The sequence below is a fragment of the Xyrauchen texanus genome, chromosome 20 (assembly GCF_025860055.1).
Source record: "Xyrauchen texanus isolate HMW12.3.18 chromosome 20, RBS_HiC_50CHRs, whole genome shotgun sequence".
Lineage (NCBI taxonomy): Eukaryota > Metazoa > Chordata > Actinopteri > Cypriniformes > Catostomidae > Xyrauchen > Xyrauchen texanus.
This window is the reverse complement of record NC_068295.1, coordinates 16498842-16523424: the sequence shown is the minus strand read 5'-3', so window position 1 is coordinate 16523424 and position 24583 is coordinate 16498842. Positions and strand designations below refer to the sequence as shown.

The following is a 24583-nucleotide window of genomic DNA, read 5'->3' as shown; positions in this document are numbered from 1 at the left end:
GCCGCCTCGAAACAGACACTGTCTAGATGGATAGTGGACGCTATTGCTGCCGCGTACGCGTCAAAAGACCTACCATGCCCGCATTAGGGCTCACTCCACTAGAGGCATGACCTCCTCGTGGGCATGGTCCAGCGGGATTTCCATTCACGACATATGTGTGGCAGCGGGCTGGGCTTCCCCCTCCACCTTTGTCAGATTTTACAATCTGGAAGTGCCCGCCCTGCAGGCTAAACTACTAGCGGTTTAATACGCTACAGCTCCCCTGGTGAGCTGCAATGATGGGACACATTCCACACAGACCGGCACCGCCGCTCTGTCTTTTCCTTCCCACTATGTGCTTATGTATTACACACACACTGGCCCGCACTCTTGCCGGCCAAATATTATTCCCCCACTCACAAGGGCTTCCCCGGGTCCCCCCACCCCGGGGCTCATGCAGTGGATGCTTGGCGCGCACGCCGTTGACAATGGGTTCCCATAGCGTAAGCTAGCTTACACAATACAAGAGAACATCGCGTAAGAGAACGAATCGGTTACCTTACCTAACCTCGGTTCTCTCTAGAAGAGGGAACGAGTATTGCGTAGCCGGCTGTGCTCGCGCCACGAGCGATTTTTGCTTCATTCAATGAAAACCAGGGTTCCAGCCTACGAACTTACGCTTATATGCACTCTAGCCACGGCCATTTTGGCGGGCTTTGATACAGTGACGGCGCGGGCGCCTGTCATTGGATGCAAGTTCACTCAAGTTCGTCTATAGGCTGCAGCAGTTGCCGCAGAGCAACCTATGAGCTCGCTAGCTAGCCCGCTCAAGGTATGCAGTTGCTGCACTGCGTTGACAATGGATACAAAATTAAGGATAATTTTTTGGCTTCAATATCTCAGAAAAGATGAATCTTTCCCGTAGCGTAAGCTAGCTTACGCAATACTCGTTCCCTCTTCTAGAGAGAACCGAGGTTACGTAAGGTAACCGATTCGTTTTTTTTATTGATTTTAGATGGTCAATTGTAGATTTGAAATATTTAGTTATGGGGGGATATATTTAATGAAAATTATACATTTATTTAAAATGCATTCTTTTATATAGGGCAGGCTACTATACCATGCCTGTATTTGCTGACCCTGCAACAAGGGGAAATATTGGATTGTTTATTTTTTGGCATGTTTCTCTTGAGATCTGGCAACACTACAACTAGTATATCAGCTACCCTTAGCACAGAGTAGTCATTTTAAAAAGAGCATTATTAAACATTCTTTAATTTCATTCTAACCGGTTACCGGAATGAAAAAAATATTTAGCTTATTAATCCCTGCTATTAGTAACTAAATATTTTGTATTCAAAAGATTGTATATTCACTTACAATTAGCTGATATAGTTACCCAGCCAATAAACAAGCTGATATTTTGAAAATATAAGTAAACCAACTATATGTATACTTGATTAAAGCATTTCCATAGTCCATTTAATTTTGTTTTTAAAGCAAACTCTTTACTTTGCATGCAATGACCCATATTCTTAAACATAATGGGCATCTGCTGTGTTGATTCTATGGATTTAACCACTGTAGTAGACCTGGCAACTATCAAAAACATTACATCAACTACTGGATGCTGCCAGGGGACCACAAGTACAAATGGCTCAAAGAAAACTTATATTTGCTGGGTTTTGATTCATTAAGGATGACAGAAAACCTTAGCTATTATTAATAGGTCTGGATGCAAACAGAAGTGTCATTAAAGGTCATAAAAAAATGAAGCTATAAGAAATCACTAGTATGCTGGCACCATTCACAGAGGATGTTACACATCTACACATGTTAAAGAAGCCTGTGTCTTCCCTAATTAATTCGATTACATGGATACATTGAGTTAAACCGATATTCTATCTGGATTTAAATACCAAGTTGGACTAAAATTTAAATCAAAGGCTAAAACTGTTGCATTACCACAAGACATGGTTTGGTATGATGTGGATTCACACCTATTTTTGGAGGTGAATAAAAACCATTTACACAAGCATGTACAGTACTAACATGTCAACTGAACCAAACAACAAATTATTTTCTTACCAGCCCTTTACCACACTAGAAAACAATAGATATTGTTCTTTTAATTCAAAACTGTAAAATGTATATAAAACTACTCTGTGCTGACATTAGGTCAACAATAAAGGGGTTTGAAACATTTGTTGTGATATCAAATAATAATTCCTAACACAGTTAAAACAGCATTGTGGTTCCCTATACTTCATAATTTAGTGCCATTTATTCCAGTATTGTCTAGATCATGGAATGCATAAGTGCTCAAAATGCAAGCTCTCCAAACCAACACCCTCCCTAACGGCAATCTGGGGCACATTGCCAATGGAAACTCCCATTCTATTTGATTGGGGAGGGTTGAGTCAGCCCTTTAAATGTAGTATTATTTCAAGATAGAAATAGTAGGACCACAGTAAGTCATTTTATTCACCAGTTTATTAATAAACCAGTTTATTAATATTTAACTACTGATTGCTAGGTTTAACAGTCACAGTTTATTATACAGTGTTTCTGTTGATATGTATTTAAATAAGTAATAACTGAGTAATAATCATAAACTATATGTACATTCTCTGTAATTCCTTTGTGGAAATGCTTGTACTTACATATTGTTATTGATATTACTTTGGTAATTAATAATATGTAACAACAAGAACACCGTAAAATAAAGCATTACCAGTTTAACCAATAAACTCATCTTTTGATTTAAAAAAATCAACAACAACAACGTAACAACATACAGTATATTGACCAAGTAATGCTGCTTTGCATCAAGTTTTTTTTAACATTCTTATTGTTCCAGCATAAAACCCAGCTACAGTAAGCAGAAACCTGCTGCTTTAAAAAGTACACATATCCATGTGAATATGACTATCAGTATAATTTATAACAAATACAAAATGGCACATAAGTAAATGGCTTTGAAACTCCAGGAAACCAGTGTTTATAAAATAAACATTACTGTGGCTTTCTGAAAGTCCAGTGAGAGAGAGTAAGGAAAATACCTACTATACAATAAAACTGATCTGCCAAATGGGCTTGATTTTTTATTTATTTTTAAATGGCATCATCTTTCATTTATTAAATAAGCAGGGTTGTGTTTCCAGTCCAGGCCAGCGAGCCTCCCACAATCCAAGAAAGAATGCGTCATCCCTGTAATTCAGCAAACCCAGAGCGGGTCTCCTGAAGTCAGCAGTCCTGCTGGAAGTGGTGAGAGCAAAGTGCATATGTAGGCAGCACTTAAACTGGACTCCCCACTGGAACGTGGCTGCATTCAGCTGCAGTTACTGCCCGACTGAAACGCTGGCTGACTGTTGATTGATTTATGGTCAGATTCTAGCTCTCGCAGGTCCAGCCATACACCCAGCCCCAGACATCACCTACCAGCAGTGTGCCATGTGTCCTGAAATCACAAGTGTGCAGGGACAGACAGACACAGACACACAGATTTTATTAAAATTATGTATCTATCTCTTTCTATTAGATATTCACTTACAGTTGAGACTTTTAATCTCTAAGACCTTTTTTTTTTGGCTTTTGAGGGAGAGCAATAAAATGGTGTTGATGAGTCCTTTTGATTGTATGCTGTGGGTTGGTATTTATGCTTCTTTGTTTTTAAATTAAAATACATTTTCATTGAACAGTTGAAGTCAGAAGTTTACATACACTTACAGTAGGTTGAAGTCATTAAACCTATTTCTTTTAACCAATAAACAGATTTATTATTAGCAAACTATAGTTTTGGCAAGTCATTTCAGATATTGTGAGAAGCTTGCGGAAGGCTACCCAAAACATTTGACCCAATTTAAAGGCAATGCTATCAAATACAAAGTGTATGTAAACTTCTTTCCCACTGGGAATGTGATGAAAAAAATAAAATATGAAATAAATAATTCTCTCTACTATTATTCTGACATTTCACATTCTTATAATAAATTAGTGATCCTAACAGACCTAAGACAGCCAATGTTTTCTATGATTAAATGTCAGGACTTGTGAAAAACTGAGTTTAAATGTATTTGGCTAAGGAGAATGTAAACCTCTGACTTCAATTGTATCTTCATAAGAAAAGTTGTTTGGAAAGATAAGACTGCTAATCAGTGATGGGAAATGAAATTGCTTTCAAACTTAGATTCCTTTGGTACCTAACTGACTAACCAAATTGTAGCGCAAGAAAAAAGTTCCAATATTAAATGACCAATGCATTTTGATGACTTTTCCATGAACTTTATAGTCATTCATGATTACTGGAAAAATATACACTTACTGAACACTTTATTAGGAACACCTGTACACCTACTTATTCATGCGATTCTCTAATCAGCCAATAGTGTGGCAGCAATGCAGTGCATAAAATAATGGACAGACTGGCCAGACTGGTTAGAGCTGACATAAAGGCTACAGTAACTCCGATAACCACTATTTGTGTAATCACTACAATTGTAGTGAGCAAAATAGCATCTCAAATGCACAAAATGTCGAACCTTGAGGCGGATGGGCTACAACAGCAGAAGACCACGTCAGGCACTTTATTAGGACTATAGTGTTCCTAAGTGCTCAGTAAGTGTGTGTATATATATATATATATATATATATATATATATATATATATATATATATATATATATATATATTATTATTATTATTATTATTATTATTTATAAAGAGATTGCTGGGCCAGATTTTGATTTGCATCCCAGGTACCATTCTATCAAATGAATCGTTTTAAATGATTATGCTTATTAGTGTAAAATGCATCCAATAAGACCCTCAAAAGAACAGACTGATGTTATTATGATAGTTTGCAAGCAAGCTTTACACACACACACACACACACACACACACACACACACACACACACACACACACACACACACACAAGAATAATATCTAGCTAAAGAATTACATTACAGCAGAGCATAACTAGAAAAATGTTTATTCACAATAGAAATTTTAAGACTGTACTGATTTCGGGGGCCTGGGAAGCTCAGCGAGTAAAGATGCTGACTACCACCCATGGGGTAGTGAGTTCAAATCCAGGGCGTGCTGAGTGACTCCAGCCAGGCCTCATAAGCAACCAAATTGGCCCGGTTGCTAGGGAGGATAGAGTCTCATGGGGTAACCTCCTCATGGTCACTATAATGTGGATTTCGCTCTCTGTGGGGCACGTGATGAGTTGTGCATGGATGCCGCGGAGAATAGCGTGAAGCCTCCACAAGTGCTATGTCTACACAGTAATGCGCTCAACAAGCCAATTGATAAGGTGCTCAGATTGACGAGCTCAGACGTGGAGGCAACTGAGATTTGTATTCCGCACCCGGATTTAGTCACTACACCACCACAAGAACCTAGAATGCACTGGGATTTGGTCATAATTGTGTAATTATGTGTACATTTGATATGTAAATATGTTGTTTATTGTAATTGGTGTGTCTCCTCACTGTCATGACTGCTTTGTTGCTCGGAACTGCACACAAGACTTTCACCTACTGTTGCACTTGTGTATATGAAAGTGATTTGATTTGATAATTTATATATATTTTGTTTTTTTACTGATTTCCATTACTTTTTAGGTTTTAATAATTCCTGATATTTTCAGTTTTCTTCAGGGGTGCCATGGTCATGAAAATACTGAAAATATCAGGAATTATTAAAACTGTAACTTCCAGCTGTATACTTACTGTAGTATTATGGGCCAGGATAAAAAACCAGTTTTAACAAAAATTTTTGGTCCGAGACTGGCCTTTTGTAAATACCTCGATATACCCAGCGCAGTAATTGCAAGGTTATTTTTGCAGCATCGACGTGAGCCTGCTTGATTGCGATTTAACTCTCGACATTGCACCAGGTGTCTTTCCCACTTCCATAAGCTGCCGTCTAAGAAAAGCCAGAGCAAGAGAAGAGTGAGATATGAGACAGCAAGATTATTTATGGTCAGCACGTTGCTAAATTGAGAGAAATACATCTAATATAAAGCCTTCACTGTTACAAACAGTTCCCTCAATTTAATTTGAACATGTTGATACTTACACGCACTGACGCTGTTCTGTAACCAATGTGTACTAAATTGGATTTGGTTATTATTGCTTTCTAAATTGCATGCCTACATCAGCAAAATTGCTCAGTGTTTACAGGCTGTATGTTTAATAACTTTACCCCATAATTCCTCACAGCTAGCCCTAATGCATTGCACAAACCAGTAGATCATTATGAACTTTTCTTCGGATAGCTCAAAACCAAACCTCCGGTGGAGCGCCTAAGAATCACACTTAAGGACAGATGTAATGCGATTTACACACAGCAGTTTTGAAGGATGTCTAGTATTTGGCCTGGCTATTTCATTTCACACATTACTTGTATATTAGAAAATAACGACTCTTATGACGACAAAAAGTATGTTATTTTCCAATATTCCGAGAGAGTTTCGCATTAGAGCCATTAAGGAAGCTCATGGTTATAACAGTCTTATGACCAGAGGCAACTGTAGACCAAGAACAAAGGCACATATTCATGCTCTAGTTCAAATCTGCACTTAAGGTGAAGTGTATTAGTACTACCTGCTACCTCAGGAGCTGATGACAAAACATGCCCTTGAGACTCGGAGCACTCCTCATGTCCAGGTAATTGTACCCTCGTATATTCAGTCTTCCATATCTGCAACAGAACAACACAGCTAATGAAAAAAAGGAAGGTGAAAAAAAAGGACTGCAATTGAAGTTATATTCATAAATCAAATCTGTCGGCCATTGATGTCTCAGGTCCAGGCTCCAATTGATGCCTAATTTAAGAAGCATTCTGATTTAATAACTGCTCTTACCTCACCTAAAGTGAGCACATGTAACTATTAATGTTTCTGTGGGACTCCACAGCCAAGCCTGAGAGCCCCATTTCAATATCCCAGTTACCATATTTTAATATTTTGCAGCTATATTACCTGACTATAAAACAGAAAAGATTTATTGCTTAAACACAGAGGTGTAGTCTTTGGAGAAGACTTCCCTTTTAAACTGTCTCATTATAAAGTTCACAACACAAACGCAATGGCCGGTCTTTCAGTCAGAGCCTAAGAAGGAGCACCGAAAAGGCCGGTTACCTCGTACACTGACGATGCTGTCGGCGCAGCCGGTGATGATCACATTGCGGGGATCCCACTCGTATTTCTGTGTGAAACAGCAGCACAGAATGTTTCCTTCAGGCCCATTGGATGTGTTGATGGAGGTCAGCAGTTGCCCCTTCATGGTCCACATGTATAAATGGGTCCCTGTGCATGAAACTATCTCACTCTAAGACAGACCTAAGAGCAGATAATGTTCCACACAGCAGGAAATTATCTATTTACAGAGGCCCAAAAAAGAATTTGGACACCTAAGCCAGACTTAAATAATATGTACTGGGTTGTACAAGATAACAAAATATCAAACCATGTGGCATCTGCAAACAATAATGCTAATGCCAAACAAATAAAAATGATTTTTGTAATTTTAGACAAAAACTGCCAAGATGGTTTTTGGTGAATGTAAGTTTCCATCAAGTTCACAAAAGTGTAGTTCATCACAATAACTATGGACAAAGTTTGATAACCAGAAAGTATCAAAATACATTTGACTTCATTTAGAAAATGAATCTATTGTTTTCTCATTTAAATCTAAACTTTTGTAAAATGTATATATATATATATATATATATATATACACAAATATATACATACACACACACACACACACACACACACATGTTGTGTTTCCATGTTTTATGGGGACTTTCCATAGACATAATGGTTTTTATACTGTACAAACTTTATATTCTATCCCCTAAACCTAACCCTACCCCTAAACCTAACCCTCACAGAAAACTTTCTGCATTTTTACATTTTCAAAAAACATAATTTTGTATGATTTATAAGCTGTTTTCCTCATGGGGACCGACAAAATGTCCCCACAAGGTCAAAGATTTCGGGTTTTACTATCCTTATGGGGACATTTGGTCCCCACAAAGTGATAAATACACGCTCACACACACACACACACACACACACACACACACACACACACACACACACACACACACACACACACACAAACATTATATACAATCATTGCAATTCTGCTATGATAGGTCTCTGATGGTGTAACTTGAGTTTCCAAATGCATTTTGAACACTTTTTTGTGACACTGACACATCCAGCTCCTGCTACTCTCTATTTTTACACAAAATTATTTGGCACTCATTTCTAAAGATTGCCAGACACTTTTAAACATCAACCCAAGGCATTCTAACACTTTTTCTAACTCTTATTATTTTGTATATAAATAACTTATTGTATATTAGCATTTTGTATATGAATAACATATATATTTTCTAATATATAAAAATGTGCAATCTTTCCGAATATTTGGAGTGACTGTAAATAGATTTATGGTAAATAATCGACTACTTTGCTGTAATAGTACTGATTTGAAAGAGGTTTGGAATAGGGCTGTGAATCGATAAAAAAATAATGACACAGTTTTCCATGATTAATCATGGTACAATAAAACAATTCAAATATAATCATAAATATATTTACTTTATAATTTGTCTCAAAGAACTTGAAAGAATTTATTTAATTATTTAATATTTTAGAATTATTTAAAAACATGTTAAAATGTTTGCAGATAGCAATAGACACATTTTTACAGTTACAGCATATATCTTTGATATATGTATAAATGTCATAAAAGTAGTGTACATGCTGTTATTAAAAGTTGGTCGGTTTTGTTTTGACACTGGTTTAGACAGTCTCTGTTGGGTCTCTCTCACTCGGTTTTGTTTTGACACTGGTTTAGACAGTCTCTGTTGGGTCTCTCTCACCCGGTTTTGTTTTGACACTGGTTTAGACAGTCTCTGTTGGGTCTCTCTCACCCGGTTTTGTTTTGACACTGGTTTAGACAGTCTCTGTTGGGTCTCTCTCACCCGGTTTTGTTTTGACACTGGTTTAGACAGTCTCTGTTGGGTCTCTCTCACCCGGTTTTGTTTTGACACTGGTTTAGACAGTCTCTGTTGGGTCTCTCTCACTCGGTTTTGTTTTGACACTGGTTTAGACAGTCTCTGTTGGGTCTCTCTCACCCGGTTTTGTTTTGACACTGGTTTAGACAGTCTCTGTTGGGTCTCTCTCACTCGGTTTTGTTTTGACTGGTTCAGGCAATGTAAAGAGATACATCAGTTTGCTCATATCTCTCCCACACCTGGCTCTCCACTAGTGGGGTGGTCTCCATTCTCCTCACAGTAAATCTGCTCTGTGCTTTTTATGCCTGGGACATGCGCCGTGCGTAATGAATAAGAATGCACTGCTCCACACAATCAGTTTCTGTGACTGGATGTACAGGTCATTTGAATGTGTACCTCAAGGAAATTTATATATGCCAATTTTAGCCACTGGAAGTGGGGAAAACTTTAGTGAAGGTTCAGGAAGTGAAAAAAAAAACAAAACGGAAAATACATTGTGTTAATTTGTTGCGTTTAACCATGAACTATTAATCGTAGAAATTTAAAATTTCATAGCCCTAATTTGGAATCATACATCAACAACTCTTAACAAAAAATATCCCCCTTACTTGTGTTTTGAGTAGCAGTTATGTATCAGAGTGTTTAAACAGGGGGTTTACGTATTAAAGCAGGCTGAAGGGAAGGGTGTGCCCACCCTTCCTTCACACCTCCACCCACAAATGTGATGAAAATGAGAAGGAATAAATGTGTCATACAGATAGCAGCATAAGCTAAACTGCACTAACTAAATCAAATATGTAAGTGAGCTGTACAGAGAGATCTGTAGACTGAAAAAATGCTGTGTGACTTCTTTGAATGTGTATTTTTGATGGAGGGTACTCACAGTCAGGTCATTAATAGCCAGGGCAGACACGGCAGAGGAATGTTCTGGTAACTGTGTGATGTAGCTGAGCTCCTCCAGGTTCCACAGGATGCATGTCTGGTCAAGAGATCCACTAACAATCACGCTATGGGCTTCTGATGCTACCAGACAAGTTACCGTGTATGTGTGTTCATACAAGGTCTAGGAGTAAAAAGAACATGAGCTCATAATAAAAAAAATAAATAAGAAAAACTTGACAATACTGATATAAAAAAATAATAATTTCCAACTGTTTGAAATCTAGGAGTACATGCAACACTGTAAACAAGCCAAAGGCCAAAGCCAAAGGCTATTTAAAACAAAATAGCAGTTGAATTAACCTATTGCCAGACCCAAAATCTGTTGACCTTTATTTTTGCTTTCTCTGTGCCAACTTTGGGGAAAATGTGCAGAATTCTGTGGAATGCATTTAAACATGGTAAAATAACTGAAGGCATAATAAGCCATATTATTTAATAAACAAACATGCATGGGGCAGGAGATCTTTAGAACATTGTGAATGACAGGCCTTTTACATTGTGTGGAAATTGGGGATTTGCACGAGTCATCGATTAATTGAGTACTCGTTCAGCTTTAAATATTCGACTAGTAAATCACTTCTCAAATAATGCAATTTGACTTTCCTTTGTGTCTTTGTCTGACATGGGAAACAATGAAACTGCTGCTATCACCAAAATCTTGCTGTCAAAACTTTGCATGACTTTGTTAAAGGAATAGTTGACTCAAAAATAAAAATTATTTCATTTTTAAAGGGACTAGGAATGTATGTTTCTATGTGAGAATGCAAATGCGTATTTGTCATTTTTAAATCTTGATGTTGTTTATACAAAAGTTCTAATTGTTTGTAAGAAAAACACGTAAAAATGTTGTAGGTTGAACTTAAATTCAAAATTTCAAGTAAGTGATTATTTGTGTTTTATGTGTTCGTGTACTCGACTACTAAATTACTCGAAATCCCCATCCCTAGTAGATATCTGCAATACTTTCTATGCTCACCTATTGCTAACCCTAAACATGGCACTTTATGAAAAATAAACCTGTGATGAACTAACCTGTCTGAGTGTCATGTGTTTGAGTTTGTCCTTGCTGATGAAGATGTCCCATACACACACCACAGTGCTGCTTCCGGCTGTGATGATGGTGCTACTGTTGTGGCGGGCGGCAAAAACATTATCTCCCCAGTCTGATAGATTCTCACACACTCCAAAGATCTGCAACACAGGGAATGAAGCTATTAGACTTTAACAGCACAATCAGAATTTTAACCTTGTTAATTCATCAACAATCATTCAGTTGATCACAATGGACATTACAGGCAGGGCCATTGCTTGAATTGATGGGGGCAAAATTCCTAATTGCAGGTATCCAAATAAATCGCAAACCTTTTCAGTTGTGTAGTTCCCAAATGAGCAGGTTTGGTCATAAGAGCCCCAGCAGAAGTATGTTTTCCACTGGGGAGGAATGAGAAGTTTGTTTCTTTCCACAACCAACACCTCCTTCTCGCTACATACAATTTGTCCTACAGGGCCCAGCGAGAGCTCTACAAAGAGATACAGATGAAAATCAGCTCTATCAACATATAGTACTGTGACAATCATTTTTAACATAGCTATTGTACCTATCTTGCATATGCTCACAACAACTATGCACTTTTTTGAGCCAGGTATTTTTAATAATTTATTCAGGTAGACTGATTCAGATTATTTTCTGATTGCTTCAAATGACCTAGATATGCTGCTCAGTAGAACTGTAACAGGAATCTACACGAATCTTGTGAGACGAATGCAAATTCCACTCAAGATGCCCTTTAAATCTTTCCTTGAAGGATTTACTGATCAGAATGATAAAGTAACACTTGATGTGGGAAAGAGATATTGAGCGAGAGACAATAGAGTGAGAGAAATGGAAAGAGAGCGAAAGAGATTCATCTAATTTTCCGGAGAGATCCTTTTGGGATATTCAGATTATTAAATAAGCCTCAGTGGCAGTGTCATCAAGAAAGGCCTAACAAATAGCCGGAGCTGAGTCGATGAGAAAATGAGCCTGTGAAAAGTCTAGCCAGCATCTTCTGCCTCGCGGCTCCTACTGCTCCCTATAGACATGACCCCATCTTGTAAAAAATAATTGAGGAATGGAATAAAATAACAAGGTGAATATGAATGATTAAATTGAGGGTGTTCTCTACCACAGAGCTCCATACATTTGTGATTTGGCAGTTCGTCATGTACCTTCTATAGGCTGAGCGGAAGGCTTGCGCTTGTCCAGTTTAAAGAAAAAGGGGGTTATCTGACTGGATACCGATGTCTCTTCCCAGCAGAGCTCTTGTGAGATGTACGGCTAGGGTGTGGTTTTGTAAAGAGCTGGAAACATAAACCTTCTGTCAGTATGGCATTTAACATACAGAATCACAATAAATCATGTCAAAACAGGAGAGAATATTACAAATATCAGAAAATTGCACAAAGCCACAACAATTTAAATTTCATGGGATCTTTAATCTAAAACTCTGCATGTGCAAGCAAAAACATGTGCCAATAATCTGAAAAGAAATAGAAAAAATTAACCTTATTTTACTTAAATACAACTCAATATGTATACCTGCTTTGGCATTTGGCCAAAGTTGTTGATATAGCCAAGTATTGTGCTTTTAATGACAGGATCATTCATGCTCTCTGTATCGTGTTTGTCAGTATAGGAGTAAGGGTGGAAGGTGTTCTGGGCCTCTCCTGAAGATGGACCCTGCTGTCTGTAGCCGAAGATCAGATCAATCCAAAGATGCAGACGTGCACTCACGTAATCACTCTCAAGAGCCTGCAGAGAATGCAAACTCAGTCAGTCAGCAGGTCTGGATGGGGACTAATACACTATCAGAGATGCCATAACTTTTATTTCAGTAGAAGTGCTCGCAGAAGAGAAGCTGCATTTAAAAATATCAGGTCAAAGATATTGCACAGTAATGCAAGTAAAAAAGAAAATATTATTCCATCCAAGGTACTGATTACAGTTCAAACAATTACATCTTAAAGAATTACATTCCAAAAGTTAGTATTCCTATTCTATCTTACTAAGTTACTTTGTCCCATATTTTATTCCAAATAAAGCATTTTAGCGACGTGTAAAGTGTCCAAACATAACTTAAACATATACAAATGCAAAAAACACACTTAAAACACCAACAATAATCACATGAGTTCTAAGCACTAAATTGTAGAAGATCCCTATATTACCCTTCATTTGCATATGAAGGAAAACGAGCAGACAGAATAGCTCATTTTTTGCCATTTGGAAATGATACAGATATTGCTCTGTAGATTGGGAACTGATAAAGCCTGGCCCTTATATGCCTGGAGGCGTAACATAGTGAGAAAGAAAGCATTCATTCCAATAACCAGCAGGCTTCAGTAATAGAGTTATAGGAGAGTGCAGATATTGTGCTTGTGCTGAATTGGCCCTGTTATCTTGTAATTACAATGGCGTTAAACAGAGTAATGGGGCTTCCTTGATGAACTCAACAAGTGCCTATTATCTCAAGAAATGTTAAATATAAAGCAGCTCCAAAAATTATTTAGCTATTGCCAACTTCAGCTGGATATGAATGGTGCACAGAAACTGATACTTTTTTACTCCTATGCTTGTTTTGATGAAACCTAATATATTCTGTGACTGCACTGTCCCTTTTTGTCCATCTTATGCAAAATAGTACAGTGTGATGTGGGAGGTCTAAGGATAGTTTTTTTGAGCTTGGTAAAGTTAGACTTGTGCTCATGTGATAGACAATAAATCCGACAGTCTGGTAGAGCACCAATTTTTTCTTCTTCTGATATTCACACTTTTTTACTAATTCAGTAAAAAAAAACATATTGACATATCTCTAGTAAAGAGAGACTGACCTCTCTGTGCATCCTGATAAACTCCTGTGGGTCTCCTTTGGCCCATGGCAGCAAAACCACTTCACCTAATTGCGTCCAATCCTGCATGCAACCTGCATCATCAAAACTAACATTTTATATGCTTATAAAATGTTTACAGCTAATTACAGATTACAGTATTTGAGACAGATCATGAAACAACTGGGAGATAGAAAACTCAGGAATGAGCTCTCTGACATCACTCTTGTTGTCTTTAGATGCAGATTCCCACTCTTTCTGAATGCAGTGGAACATCCGCTTTGGAACATCAAATGATCCCCCCTGCAACAAAGGTTTTAAACCAGCAAAATTTTGAATATGAAAGTCTAACAGAAAAGACTATCAATGCAGTTCGAGTCAGCAAAAGAAGCAATTAAACATTACAAAGTTTTACAACCCTTGTTGTAATTTTTTCCCCTTGTCTGTGTTTTGTTTGTCTTTGTTTACTTTTATTTGCAGGGAATTTAGATGTCCTCTTATAAAGATCTCTTTTTGTTTAAATGTTTTGTCTGTTCAGTTCATTTTGTTTGTTTAAGAAGAGTTTTTCTTCTTCTTACCGTAAGTTTTGTCTGGACCTAGTACAGGTCATTACACAAAGAAGGATGAAAAAGATGCATCATCATACGAATGTTTGTTTAATGCAGAAGGTTGGGAGCTCCACGAGTAGCAACTGAGAACTCAGGCTAGAACTCTAAAATGGCCCCTTGCGCGTTTATGAATCATATTTAAGGAACAATTGCTTATATTTGAGACATGTTCAAGCGATTGATTTAGGCTATTTCAATTTCAAGAGAGTTTATATGTACTGACAAAAACCTCTGGAGAAGTTATGTAATTTGCAGTAAAAGAAAGCCCTCATTGAATGAAAGTAATATACTGTTAGTGGCACAAATCTGATTATGAATATTACTGTACGGAGGAAAGCTGCTCAAGTGAAGCAAATATCATTGCAAGCATTATCCTAATGTCTGTATTACGTTATACCGCTATCAAATATGCATGGCTTTTTATTTTAATCAATTGGTTTCTTGTGTATAAATGAGATATTCTTTAAAAACATAAAGTGGTTTTGCATGCAACTGATGCAAAGTAATTTATTTGCATACATATTAAAATCTTAAAACCCTAATTTAGTTTTGCAATGAAAAAATAGAGCACACAAAATCCAAACAAGACCAAAACAGTGAAGCTCGTTTCATCTAGCTAGCTTATTCATAAACATTTAATTTGATAGGAGAAGTTCTGTCATACAGACTAGTTTTGTGCTTAATTTTATAAAAAAAAAAAAAAAAAAAAGAAAAGAAGAAAACAAAAATATTTCAATTTCTGTTGCAATTAATTACCTTTCCTTATGTAAATGCAGGACCATGCTTTACCTGAGCCTGGCCACACAGGTGAGAAGTGTGTGGCAGATGTATTTTACCTGCAGGCATAGGAAGGTCTGGGAGAAAGGCTCCATCCTCAACAGGTATGAGGTCACTATGATGGCTGAGGAATAGTGTGTACAGTAATGGCACTGTGCAGATAAATCACCTGTAATCATGGCATTCACTAAGCAAATGAAAGCAGCTGCTCAATGTCTACATTTATTTAATAATTTAATCCATTCCCACAGGCCCCGGAATGTTTTTGATTCAACCCTTGTGTTTGTTGGCTGAATTGGGTTAGTTAAATTAGATTTGTTAGTTCAGAGTTGGACAAGAAAACAAACAAACAAAAAATACTTAGGTAGGCCTCTAGGGCTGGAGGTGAAAAATCTACAGCCATGTACATCCACAAAATAAGTTTTTTGTTCTCAGAATAATTTCACAAATTCTTTTTGTACCTGAAGAACCCCACTGAGATGTTATATAATGCTAACATTCCTAAAAAATATTATTAAATTCACATATTTTCACATTTACGTATGAAATATTTCTATTGTTATTTGTATTATTCTTTTTATATTTTAATTAATTTATTTAATTAAATAGATAAGAACATACATTGGCAGAACTTAGGGGTTAACATCCCTGCAATTTATAACAGGAAATTCCAGAAACAGTAAGTGATGCTTTACCATCATTATTTTCCACCTCGAGGTATCTCTGAATGAATTTCTCTTTTCTCTTCTCAGTCTGGGCTCCCATTGGTTTAGACAAATCTCGGAATGTAGCAGGAGAGGACAGATCCAAATTCTAACAAGCAGTGATATTTAAAAGCTTCAGGTTAGCATGCAATTGTTTATTTTACCTGTGATTCATAATCAGCGATAATCCATGGAAAGACAGGATATTGCATCATGTCGTTGTATGTCCGTCCAGCCAGTGTGTTCAGATCAGATGGATAAGATATTCAAAGTTAGTAATTTCTCCCCTCTATGAAAAGGAACATAAGTCAAAATAGAAAAATAAAACATAAATAAATGGCTATATTTCAACTATCCAACTATTTTGGGTTAACAAATTCACTTTTGCATTTACATTAAAGGTGTTTGGAATCAGCAAGGTTCCCACACATTGTGACTAATGCATTTCCATCCCTTTTCCAGTCATTCAAAATTACTGGATATGGATTTTTTATTTTTATTTTTTTTTTTAGCAATTTCCAGTCGATTAAACATATTAGAGCTAAGCCTAACTACCACAAATGTATATTTACTATAAAATCTTCCGTGATTTTTTTCATGACTGTTAATATATTTAATTAATTTCATGATTTGTACTTTAAATCAGTAATAACTGTTGTAAACTATCAGTTCACTGTAAATGCAGAAAGTAAATGTTAGCGAACTTCATTTAAAGCACACACTTTACCTGCCATTTAATTATGACAGTCTTCTCAGTCACTGCCATCTTTCTGTATAAACATGCCAAAAGAATAAATTGAGCAAAAATATACTATTTGACATGTAATGCTATCATAGCTGTTTACTTGTTAATAATCACAGAATCAAGCACCATTGAATTTGCAAAATTCTAAACCAGTCATCATAAATCTTCTTTGGTTGCATGGCAACAGGTTACGGAATATAAAGTTGTTAATGGTTTTAAACCGAAGAGGGACCCTCTTTCATCAAACACAAGCACCGTTGGAAACAAACACACATTCTTGTGGAAATAAGGGTAAGCTTTTCTTCAAGCAGATAGTTCACTCTTAAAGGAGTAAATAGTGCCATCTATAGGTTTTGAACATAAACCGAGATCAAAGTAAATTATTTATATAGAAGTTTGTTTGCCCACCACAGATTACTGAATCTAAGGTTACAAGCTCTTACTCTTACTCCAGGTAACCCCAAAATGCAGAATCACACCTGATAATTGATATGCATGCATGCAGAAGATTTTACAGCAAAACAGTAACTAGAAAAACTGTTCTAATGTCTGCTCCAAATGACATGCAAATCATTTACCACCAACTATTTACATAATAAAGAAAAGAGAGCGGAGACAAAAGAGAAAGTTCAATCGACTAAAACTATTCTTACACTGAAAATTGTTGATGTATACTGCAAAGAATACTGTGGAAATGTAATCTGAGGGAGTATACAAACACAAATGCTTCAACACTTCTTTCCCCTATTTCTTTTGTGTGGGCTCCTGTCACAGGACAATAAAACTCCTGGACACTGCACATTTGTTGCTTGGCAACAAAGTTAAACAAGACACAAAGTTTCTTTTGGACTCAAGTCTGAAGATCCTCCCCTGATTCTCAAGCAATTCAGTTCTTTGTATGGACCTCATTTAAAAATTGTGAGTAAGAAAAACATATTTATTCACCGGAAAGGGGATGAAATGAATCCTAGGCAACAATAGCTGGTTGGGGCAAATTGATGGTTTTTACATAGTATGTAATCTGTTTATCTTGAGCCTTTATAAAAGAGTTTTGATGAACAATATAATGTTACATTTATGTCAATCACTGAACATTTGGCTCCTGACTAATTTAGTGTTCAGTTTTAAGTTTAATAATCACCGTTATATCATTGGCACAGTATTAGAAATATGTTACTAAAAGACCATGCCCAGTTTGTTGATTGCGAGATTTCTAAAAGCAGATTTGCCAATTAGCGAGTATCGTTTTGGCTGTAAATAATTTCTGGTTTAATTCATGTAGCTGCTGCATGTTTCATATTTTCATATATCACAACAACAACACCACCACCCAATTTTAGTTTGGAGGGTTTCAAAATCATTGAATCACAAACAACATGAAGATGGATCAGCCCGATGGTCAGCTCTGTGTAATTGCACCTCTCGTATGCAACGGATTTAAAAACAAAGGTCTAATAGAAACAGGATGAACCGTATTAGCCCATCTAGCAATATGATTAATGAGTCGCCAAAGGGCTCACAATGCAGCCACTCCTCCTTTTTAATGGGCAGATATGAGGAGAGCGAGTTGAAATCTCTTTCCAGTGTCATTTATCAAAGTACTGATTTGACTCTCTCCTCAGTCACACAGACTGCTAGCGCCGCCCTGGATCAATCAGCTGGAACGAAAGCAGCTTTAATACGTCTTTCCCACAATATGCATTCAGTCCTTGCTGTACCCACTGTTATGTGGTATTAGCCTTAATTAGAGAATGGCATTATCCGAAAAGATCCCTTTAGGGTGAACTGGGTGAGTGAGTCGTTCCCCAAATTGCCCGGCTCTTCCGTGCATCTCCCAAATACTGCCTCTGGGTATATATGATACCTCCATCCCTGAACAAACAACTGAACCGTCTCATCATTAAGTTGTACATGTTTAAATCTATGAGGTCCTGAGATAATAATTACATGACTCTGGTTAAGACTTAACCAAATTGATGCCTCAGAAATGCTTAACCATTAATCTGTGTCTGTACAGTTCCATGGCTAAGGGGAAGAAAGCAGGCGCAGCCCAAGGTACAAAGATCACGTTGAAAATGGCTAAAAATGCTCTGCGAGTAACTCCAGAGGGAAAACTACGGCTTGATCTCAGTAACGCGGGCATCACCACATTTCCCAAATGCCTCCTAAAATTAAGCAACATAGAGGAACTTGATCTGAGCCGGAACAAGTTAAAAACAATCCCAGATTTCATCAGACAGTTCACCGGTCTCCGTTGGCTAGATCTTCACAGCAACCAGATCGAGGAGCTGCCTGAAAGCATTGGACGCTTGGGATCTCTGTGCCACCTCAACCTCTGTAACAACAAAATAGACTCTGCTGGTTTATCACCTGAAATAGGAAGTCTGAGAAACCTCCAGGTCCTTAACTTGGGTATGAACCATCTGACCAGTCTCCCTCCCACCTTGGTTGCTCTGACAAACCTGACAGAGCTGGGCCTTTTTGATAACATGCTCACAGAGGTACCCGAGTGCATCCATATGCTGCCCAACTTGAGGAAGCTAAAAACCAAATGCAACCCTGTGGCCTACACACAGGGTAACATCAAAGACTTAGACACTGTAAAGACCATGGGAAATCTGTATTTGGTAAGAGAGGGATATTTGTGCCAACCTTGTCTAGAGAGATGTAAGGAGGAGTGTCAAAGTTTTAAAAGGAAAAGGCTTTTTGATAGGTCACAAATTAAGAGTTATTTTTCAGGGCTAATGTCACCAAATTCAGTAGCACAAGGGAATCAAGAAAATTGGCGACTGCAGACTAATATCTCACCTCAAATCTCCCATAAGGAACACGGCAGACCTGCTGGAGATATCAATAAAGGGGCTTTTATCAACCCTTATAAGTAATGCTAACAATATTTTAACATTTGAATCTTCTGTATTTTCATTAAACAAAACTTTGTCAACAGTATGCATCAAATCTCATTTCTTGCTGTATGATAAAATTATTGATGATATCAAATTCTGGACTTGAAGCTGATACGGGTAAACTATTTTTAACAACATTTTCTAAATCTTTTTTTAATTATTTTGCACATTTCCATATTAACTGAGAGACTACATGGAATATTTGTGTACAATAGGACTATTTAAAATGAACTAGTGAGAGCAAAAAGTTGATTAAGAATGTTGAAACAGTTGGTGACTATTGACAGCAAATAAAATACAGATTTTCCCATGTACATTTTAATCTAAAATATTGATGCTGAATAAAAAACCGTTGTGGAATTGCTATATTCAAAAAAAGGACAATTCTGATATAAGTCCATTAACTATTCAGAAAAACTAAACATGATAAAACTAAGTTTAGTTTTAATGGTAAGTAAAGGAGTAGTAGTTTGAACCAAAACAAAATCTAAAACAATGAATAAGAAGAAAGATAACAAAACTTTTTCAGACAATTAAAAGCTATAAAATGGTGAGATGTATTGGCTGCTTATGACTAAAGTTACAGAGGCTTTTTTAATTGGTAGAAAGTGCTGAAGATGCTGTAACTGTAACTTTCGGTGTAATGCCTTTACATTGTTTAGGGGACTGAGATTCTTCCTGTCAATCTTTAACCATACACATACAAGACTGCCTTTTCTGAAAACTTTGAAACAACAAAACACTGTCTGTTTCTATAGAGAAGTATCACAGTCTCTCCCAACATAGTGGCAGCTGTCTGGGAGAACTGGTAGATAATGGCATTTTGTTCACTGTTTTGACAATCACCTCACATTAAGGACATTCTCTGAGATGCCTGTTCCCTTTAATGAGGAGACCACAGCACAAAGCCTGGAAATAGGACAAATAGAGAGAAATCAATTTGCTCTGTAAAAACTCATACACATTTCTTTACAAGCACACAGCAGAAACACTCCCACTTTACCTTTTATAGGCATTGGCGTGATGGCGTTGAAGAATATAATGAACACTGAAGTCCTGTTCTTCAAGAATATTTCCAGTGCATTGTCCTGAAGCATCATTAAGACAAGAAAAAAACAAAAAAATAATTAAACAAACTTGCATAAAATTGGCCTTGCAGCTCGTCCTCAAAGAGCTTTTCTCTTTATTCATCATGTTGCAAATATATGAGTCTCTCACACTATAATACATTAAAAAAAACATAAGCTTCTGAGATACCCATTCACAAATAAATAAAACATAGATAGGAATTATTTTATAAGGTAAACATAATACCTTTACCATGTTTAACTAATACAATCAATTATCAGTAATTATATACACTCACTGAGCACTTTATTACGAACACTATGGTCCTAATAAAGAGCCCGATGTGGTCTTCTGCTATTGTAGCCCATTTGCCTAAAGGTTCAACGTGTTGTGCATTCTGAGATGCTAGTCTGCTCACTACAATTATACAGAGTAATTATCCGAGTTACCACAGCCTTTCTGTCAGCTCGAACAAGTCTGGCCATTCTCCATTGACGTCTCTCAGCAACAAAGCTTTTCCGTCTGCAGAACTTCCACTCACAGGATTTTATAATTTTTTGTTTTTGGCACCATTCTGAGTAAACTCTAAAGACTGTTGTGCATGAAAATCCCAGGAGATCAGCAGTTACAGAAATACTCAAACCAGCCCATCTGGCACCAACAATCATGCCATGGTCGAAATAACTGAGATCACATTATTTCCCCATTCCGATGGTTGATGTGAACATTAACTGAATCTCCTGACCCATGTCTGCATGGTTTTATGCATTGCACTGCTGCCACAATATTGGTTGATTAGATGATAACATGAATAAGTAGGTGTACAGGTGTTCCTAATAAATTGCTCAGTGAGTGTATATGCATACTATTATATGTATGTACTGTAGTTGTAAAGTATGTGCATTTGTATATGTATACTCAATGTATGTAATATGCATTGGTACAAAGGGGTTCAAAAGGGTTCACATTAAAAAGCTAGATTAAAATGTTTTAGGATTTTTAAATATTTGAAACAAAGTTTGATGTAAAATATTCACTGTCACTGTCACTGTCATATGTCACTGATCAAATAAAAACATTTGACCATGTTAACTATTTTGTAAGAAATGTCAGGTTTCTTTCTTTCTTTCAGCGAAGCACATGAATATTATTCCTTCATCTTTTCACACAAACTGTTTTCACACAAACACAAACTGTTTTGCTTGCAATAATTAATTTGCAATAATAATCATTAAAAAAACAAACAAATATTAAATAAGAAAATAATGCAAAACAGAGGTATTTACACTAGTGGCCTAATACTTTTGAACCCCATTTTACTGCAAGATGTTGAGTAGACACTAAAGACAGCTTGCTGGAGAGTAGTGCTAAGAGAAAGCAGTAGCTTTACTTGGTCTGATTCTACAGCAAACATCTCCTGTGGAGGTCAATGTGAAACCTTCACATATGTAGAGGTCAGCTTTCCCAAACAACAGCACGCCTTCAGTCACCATGTGACCACTGACGACCACCACACAGTGCTTGTCTTTGACCTGAGGTTTAAATACATTACAGAAAAAAGCATGTGTATCAGCAAACATAAAATAATCTGTATTGTGCATGGTATGCCATTGAACCATTTAAAATGACCAGTTATGCTGGTAATTTGCTTTACATGCAGCCAAATTTAATGAATAAGCAAACACAAAGTTTTTAACAGTTGTACAAAGTGTCACTGCAGCCTGCCTTTTAAATTGTGCCCTGGGGCTTATGTGTCAAAGAAGCACTACCCTGGTGTTGATTGATCACTGTTACTACTTCATTATCTAAACAACATAGTGGAGAAACAAAAATTAAAGGGAGAAAAAGGGAAGAGGCTGAATGGATGGCTTGTTTGTGAAACAGGGCCAATCGTCTGCAGGCGGAGTTCGCACGAAACCTCTCGATTATGCACGGCTAATTGTATTGTCTCCCTTCATTTCACACCAAGCAGCTGCACCTGGCCTCAGCCCTGAGTCACTGTGGCTCTGGGCTCTGGGGATCCGCATCTCCGAAACATATGGGGTTCAGCCGCACCGCCAGCCGCTCCACAATTAATACAAATCAAATCAGAGCCTCCTCTCCATGCAAGCGTCCCCTCACCAGCACAGAGAGAGGGGCCCACTGTTTATTACCAGAATTAATCAATGACACAGCGACAATAGCAACACGCTAATTGATTACGGCCTTGTGTAAATATATGGTCCACCTGGTGGGGCTTTGGTTTCAGACAGAGCTTTAAAACAGAATCAGCCCTGACCTGAGTAGCTCCTAATTCTGTCTGGTGTTGAGGATTTACAGCAAGGTCATATTTTGCATGCCTCGGAGGAGGCATGCAAGGTGGGAGTTTTCACACCAGAATTGTTTTTATACTGTATATGTAATGGTCCATCATTTCTATTGTAGATTATGCTATGGCTGTGTACGAAAACAAAGGCAGCTGCAATACTGATGAGTTATAAGTAAATGCACTTATATACCGCCTTTTTAACCTTAACGGTATTCAATGGTAACATTCACTCACACTCACACACACATTCATACACAAATGGTGGCAGAGCTGCCATGCAAGGTGCTAGCCTGCCATTGGGAGCAACTTGGAGTTCAGTGTCTTGCCCAATGATACTTCGGCATATGGAGTCGTGTGGGCCGGGATTCGAACCACCAACCCTACGATTAGTGGCCGACCTGCTCTACCAACTGAGCTACAGCCACCCATGTCAATTTTTTCACCCATAATGGTCTAGAAGCTTAAGATATAAACCAAGCTAATATGTAATGAATATAATACTATCATAACTTTTAAAAAAAAAGGAGGAAGGAAATTGACATTTAAAAGCCAATTTACTGCTTTACCTCTATCAGACACTATCAAAAATTACATAAACGTAAAGATTCTGAGGTGACTTGATGCCTTCCTGCATAATTTTTCAGGCATCAGATCATTAATTTTTACATTTTAACAATGTTTTCTCCCTTCACTGATAGAAATATTAGAGGGAGGACAGGAAATGATGGGGAGAAGAGGGAGGAATTGGATAAGGAAATTATGTGAGGTGACTCTCATATTAGAGACTCGAATCTGCATTGCTCACATGAGCAACATGGCTAAATTAGTCAGAACATGTGATCTAAATGCAAGGCCACGGTTTTGTACAACAGGAATTACTAATAATACCTAATACTGAATCTGTGAAGTTATTTCCCATTTGAGCAAAAATAAAAAAACTAAGCCTCTAAAGATATTGTGCCTGTAAATTACAACCGTCACATGGTTTCTGGAATTACTGTAAGAATGCAGATGTCGGCAGTGTGCATTTCTATATTAATAAGTATGGAGAGGGCAGTTCAGCTGGCACACAGCACAGCAGGACACACACCACCAACTGAATGAATACATGACAGCAGACATCACCCCCTACTGTTCCTTATTAATACTTCTGTCAGGCACTCTTCACCCTGTTAATGCTGAAGAGACCTGTCAGGCTCAAACACACACAGGGATTACAGATGTCTGCACTGAAGCACAGGAATGTTTTTTTTTTTGCATACCGCACTCTAACTTGACCAAAGCTGCAAGGATGTAAGGCAAAAATTTCAGTTCACGAGTAATAGGAAGTATTTTAATGACATTAAGTTTATATGCTTTCCATGCTATTATGTAGTAAAATTCCATGATGTTTCAATAACCTTTCCAGTCCATGGCTACTTGATATGAATGTTTAAAAAATAATTTCATAGAGATGAATGCAGCAGATTTCAGTTTGGATGTCAGGTACCAAGCTTTTGAATTAATATATGCAAGTATTTATACTTATTAGTGTACAAATGTGTCCAATAAGACTCTCAGCCATTATTATAATATACATTATGACATATAATATTAATTTATTTAATTATATAACTAAAATTTTATTTAAAAAAAAA

At 37.1% G+C, this 24583-nt stretch overlaps 1 protein-coding gene and 1 pseudogene across 2 annotated transcripts; one reads left to right on the top strand and one right to left on the bottom strand.

Moving 5' to 3' along the window:
• Positions 1-2465: 2465 nt before the first annotated feature.
• The window catches only part of LOC127660327 (WD repeat- and FYVE domain-containing protein 4-like), a 76997-nt pseudogene continuing 54879 nt past the window's right edge, over positions 2466-24583 (bottom strand).
• lrrc18a (leucine rich repeat containing 18a) lies at positions 15299-19611 on the top strand. Of its 2 annotated transcripts, none has more exons than XM_052151344.1 (2): positions 15299-15319; positions 18682-19611. In XM_052151344.1, the coding sequence occupies exon 2, from the start codon at positions 18686-18688 to the stop codon at positions 19547-19549; it is 864 nt and encodes a 287-aa protein (XP_052007304.1). In that variant the 5' UTR covers positions 15299-15319; positions 18682-18685; the 3' UTR covers positions 19550-19611. The 2 variants fall into 2 exon arrangements, with proteins under 2 accessions (XP_052007304.1, XP_052007303.1); XM_052151343.1 differs by lacking the exon at positions 15299-15319 and adding an exon at positions 17382-17582.

Excerpts from the sequence above, each read along its gene's own strand:
- lrrc18a (XM_052151344.1), top strand. The coding sequence starts at position 18,686 with ATGGCTAAGGGGAAGAAAGCAGGCGCAGCCCAAGGTACAAAGATCACG.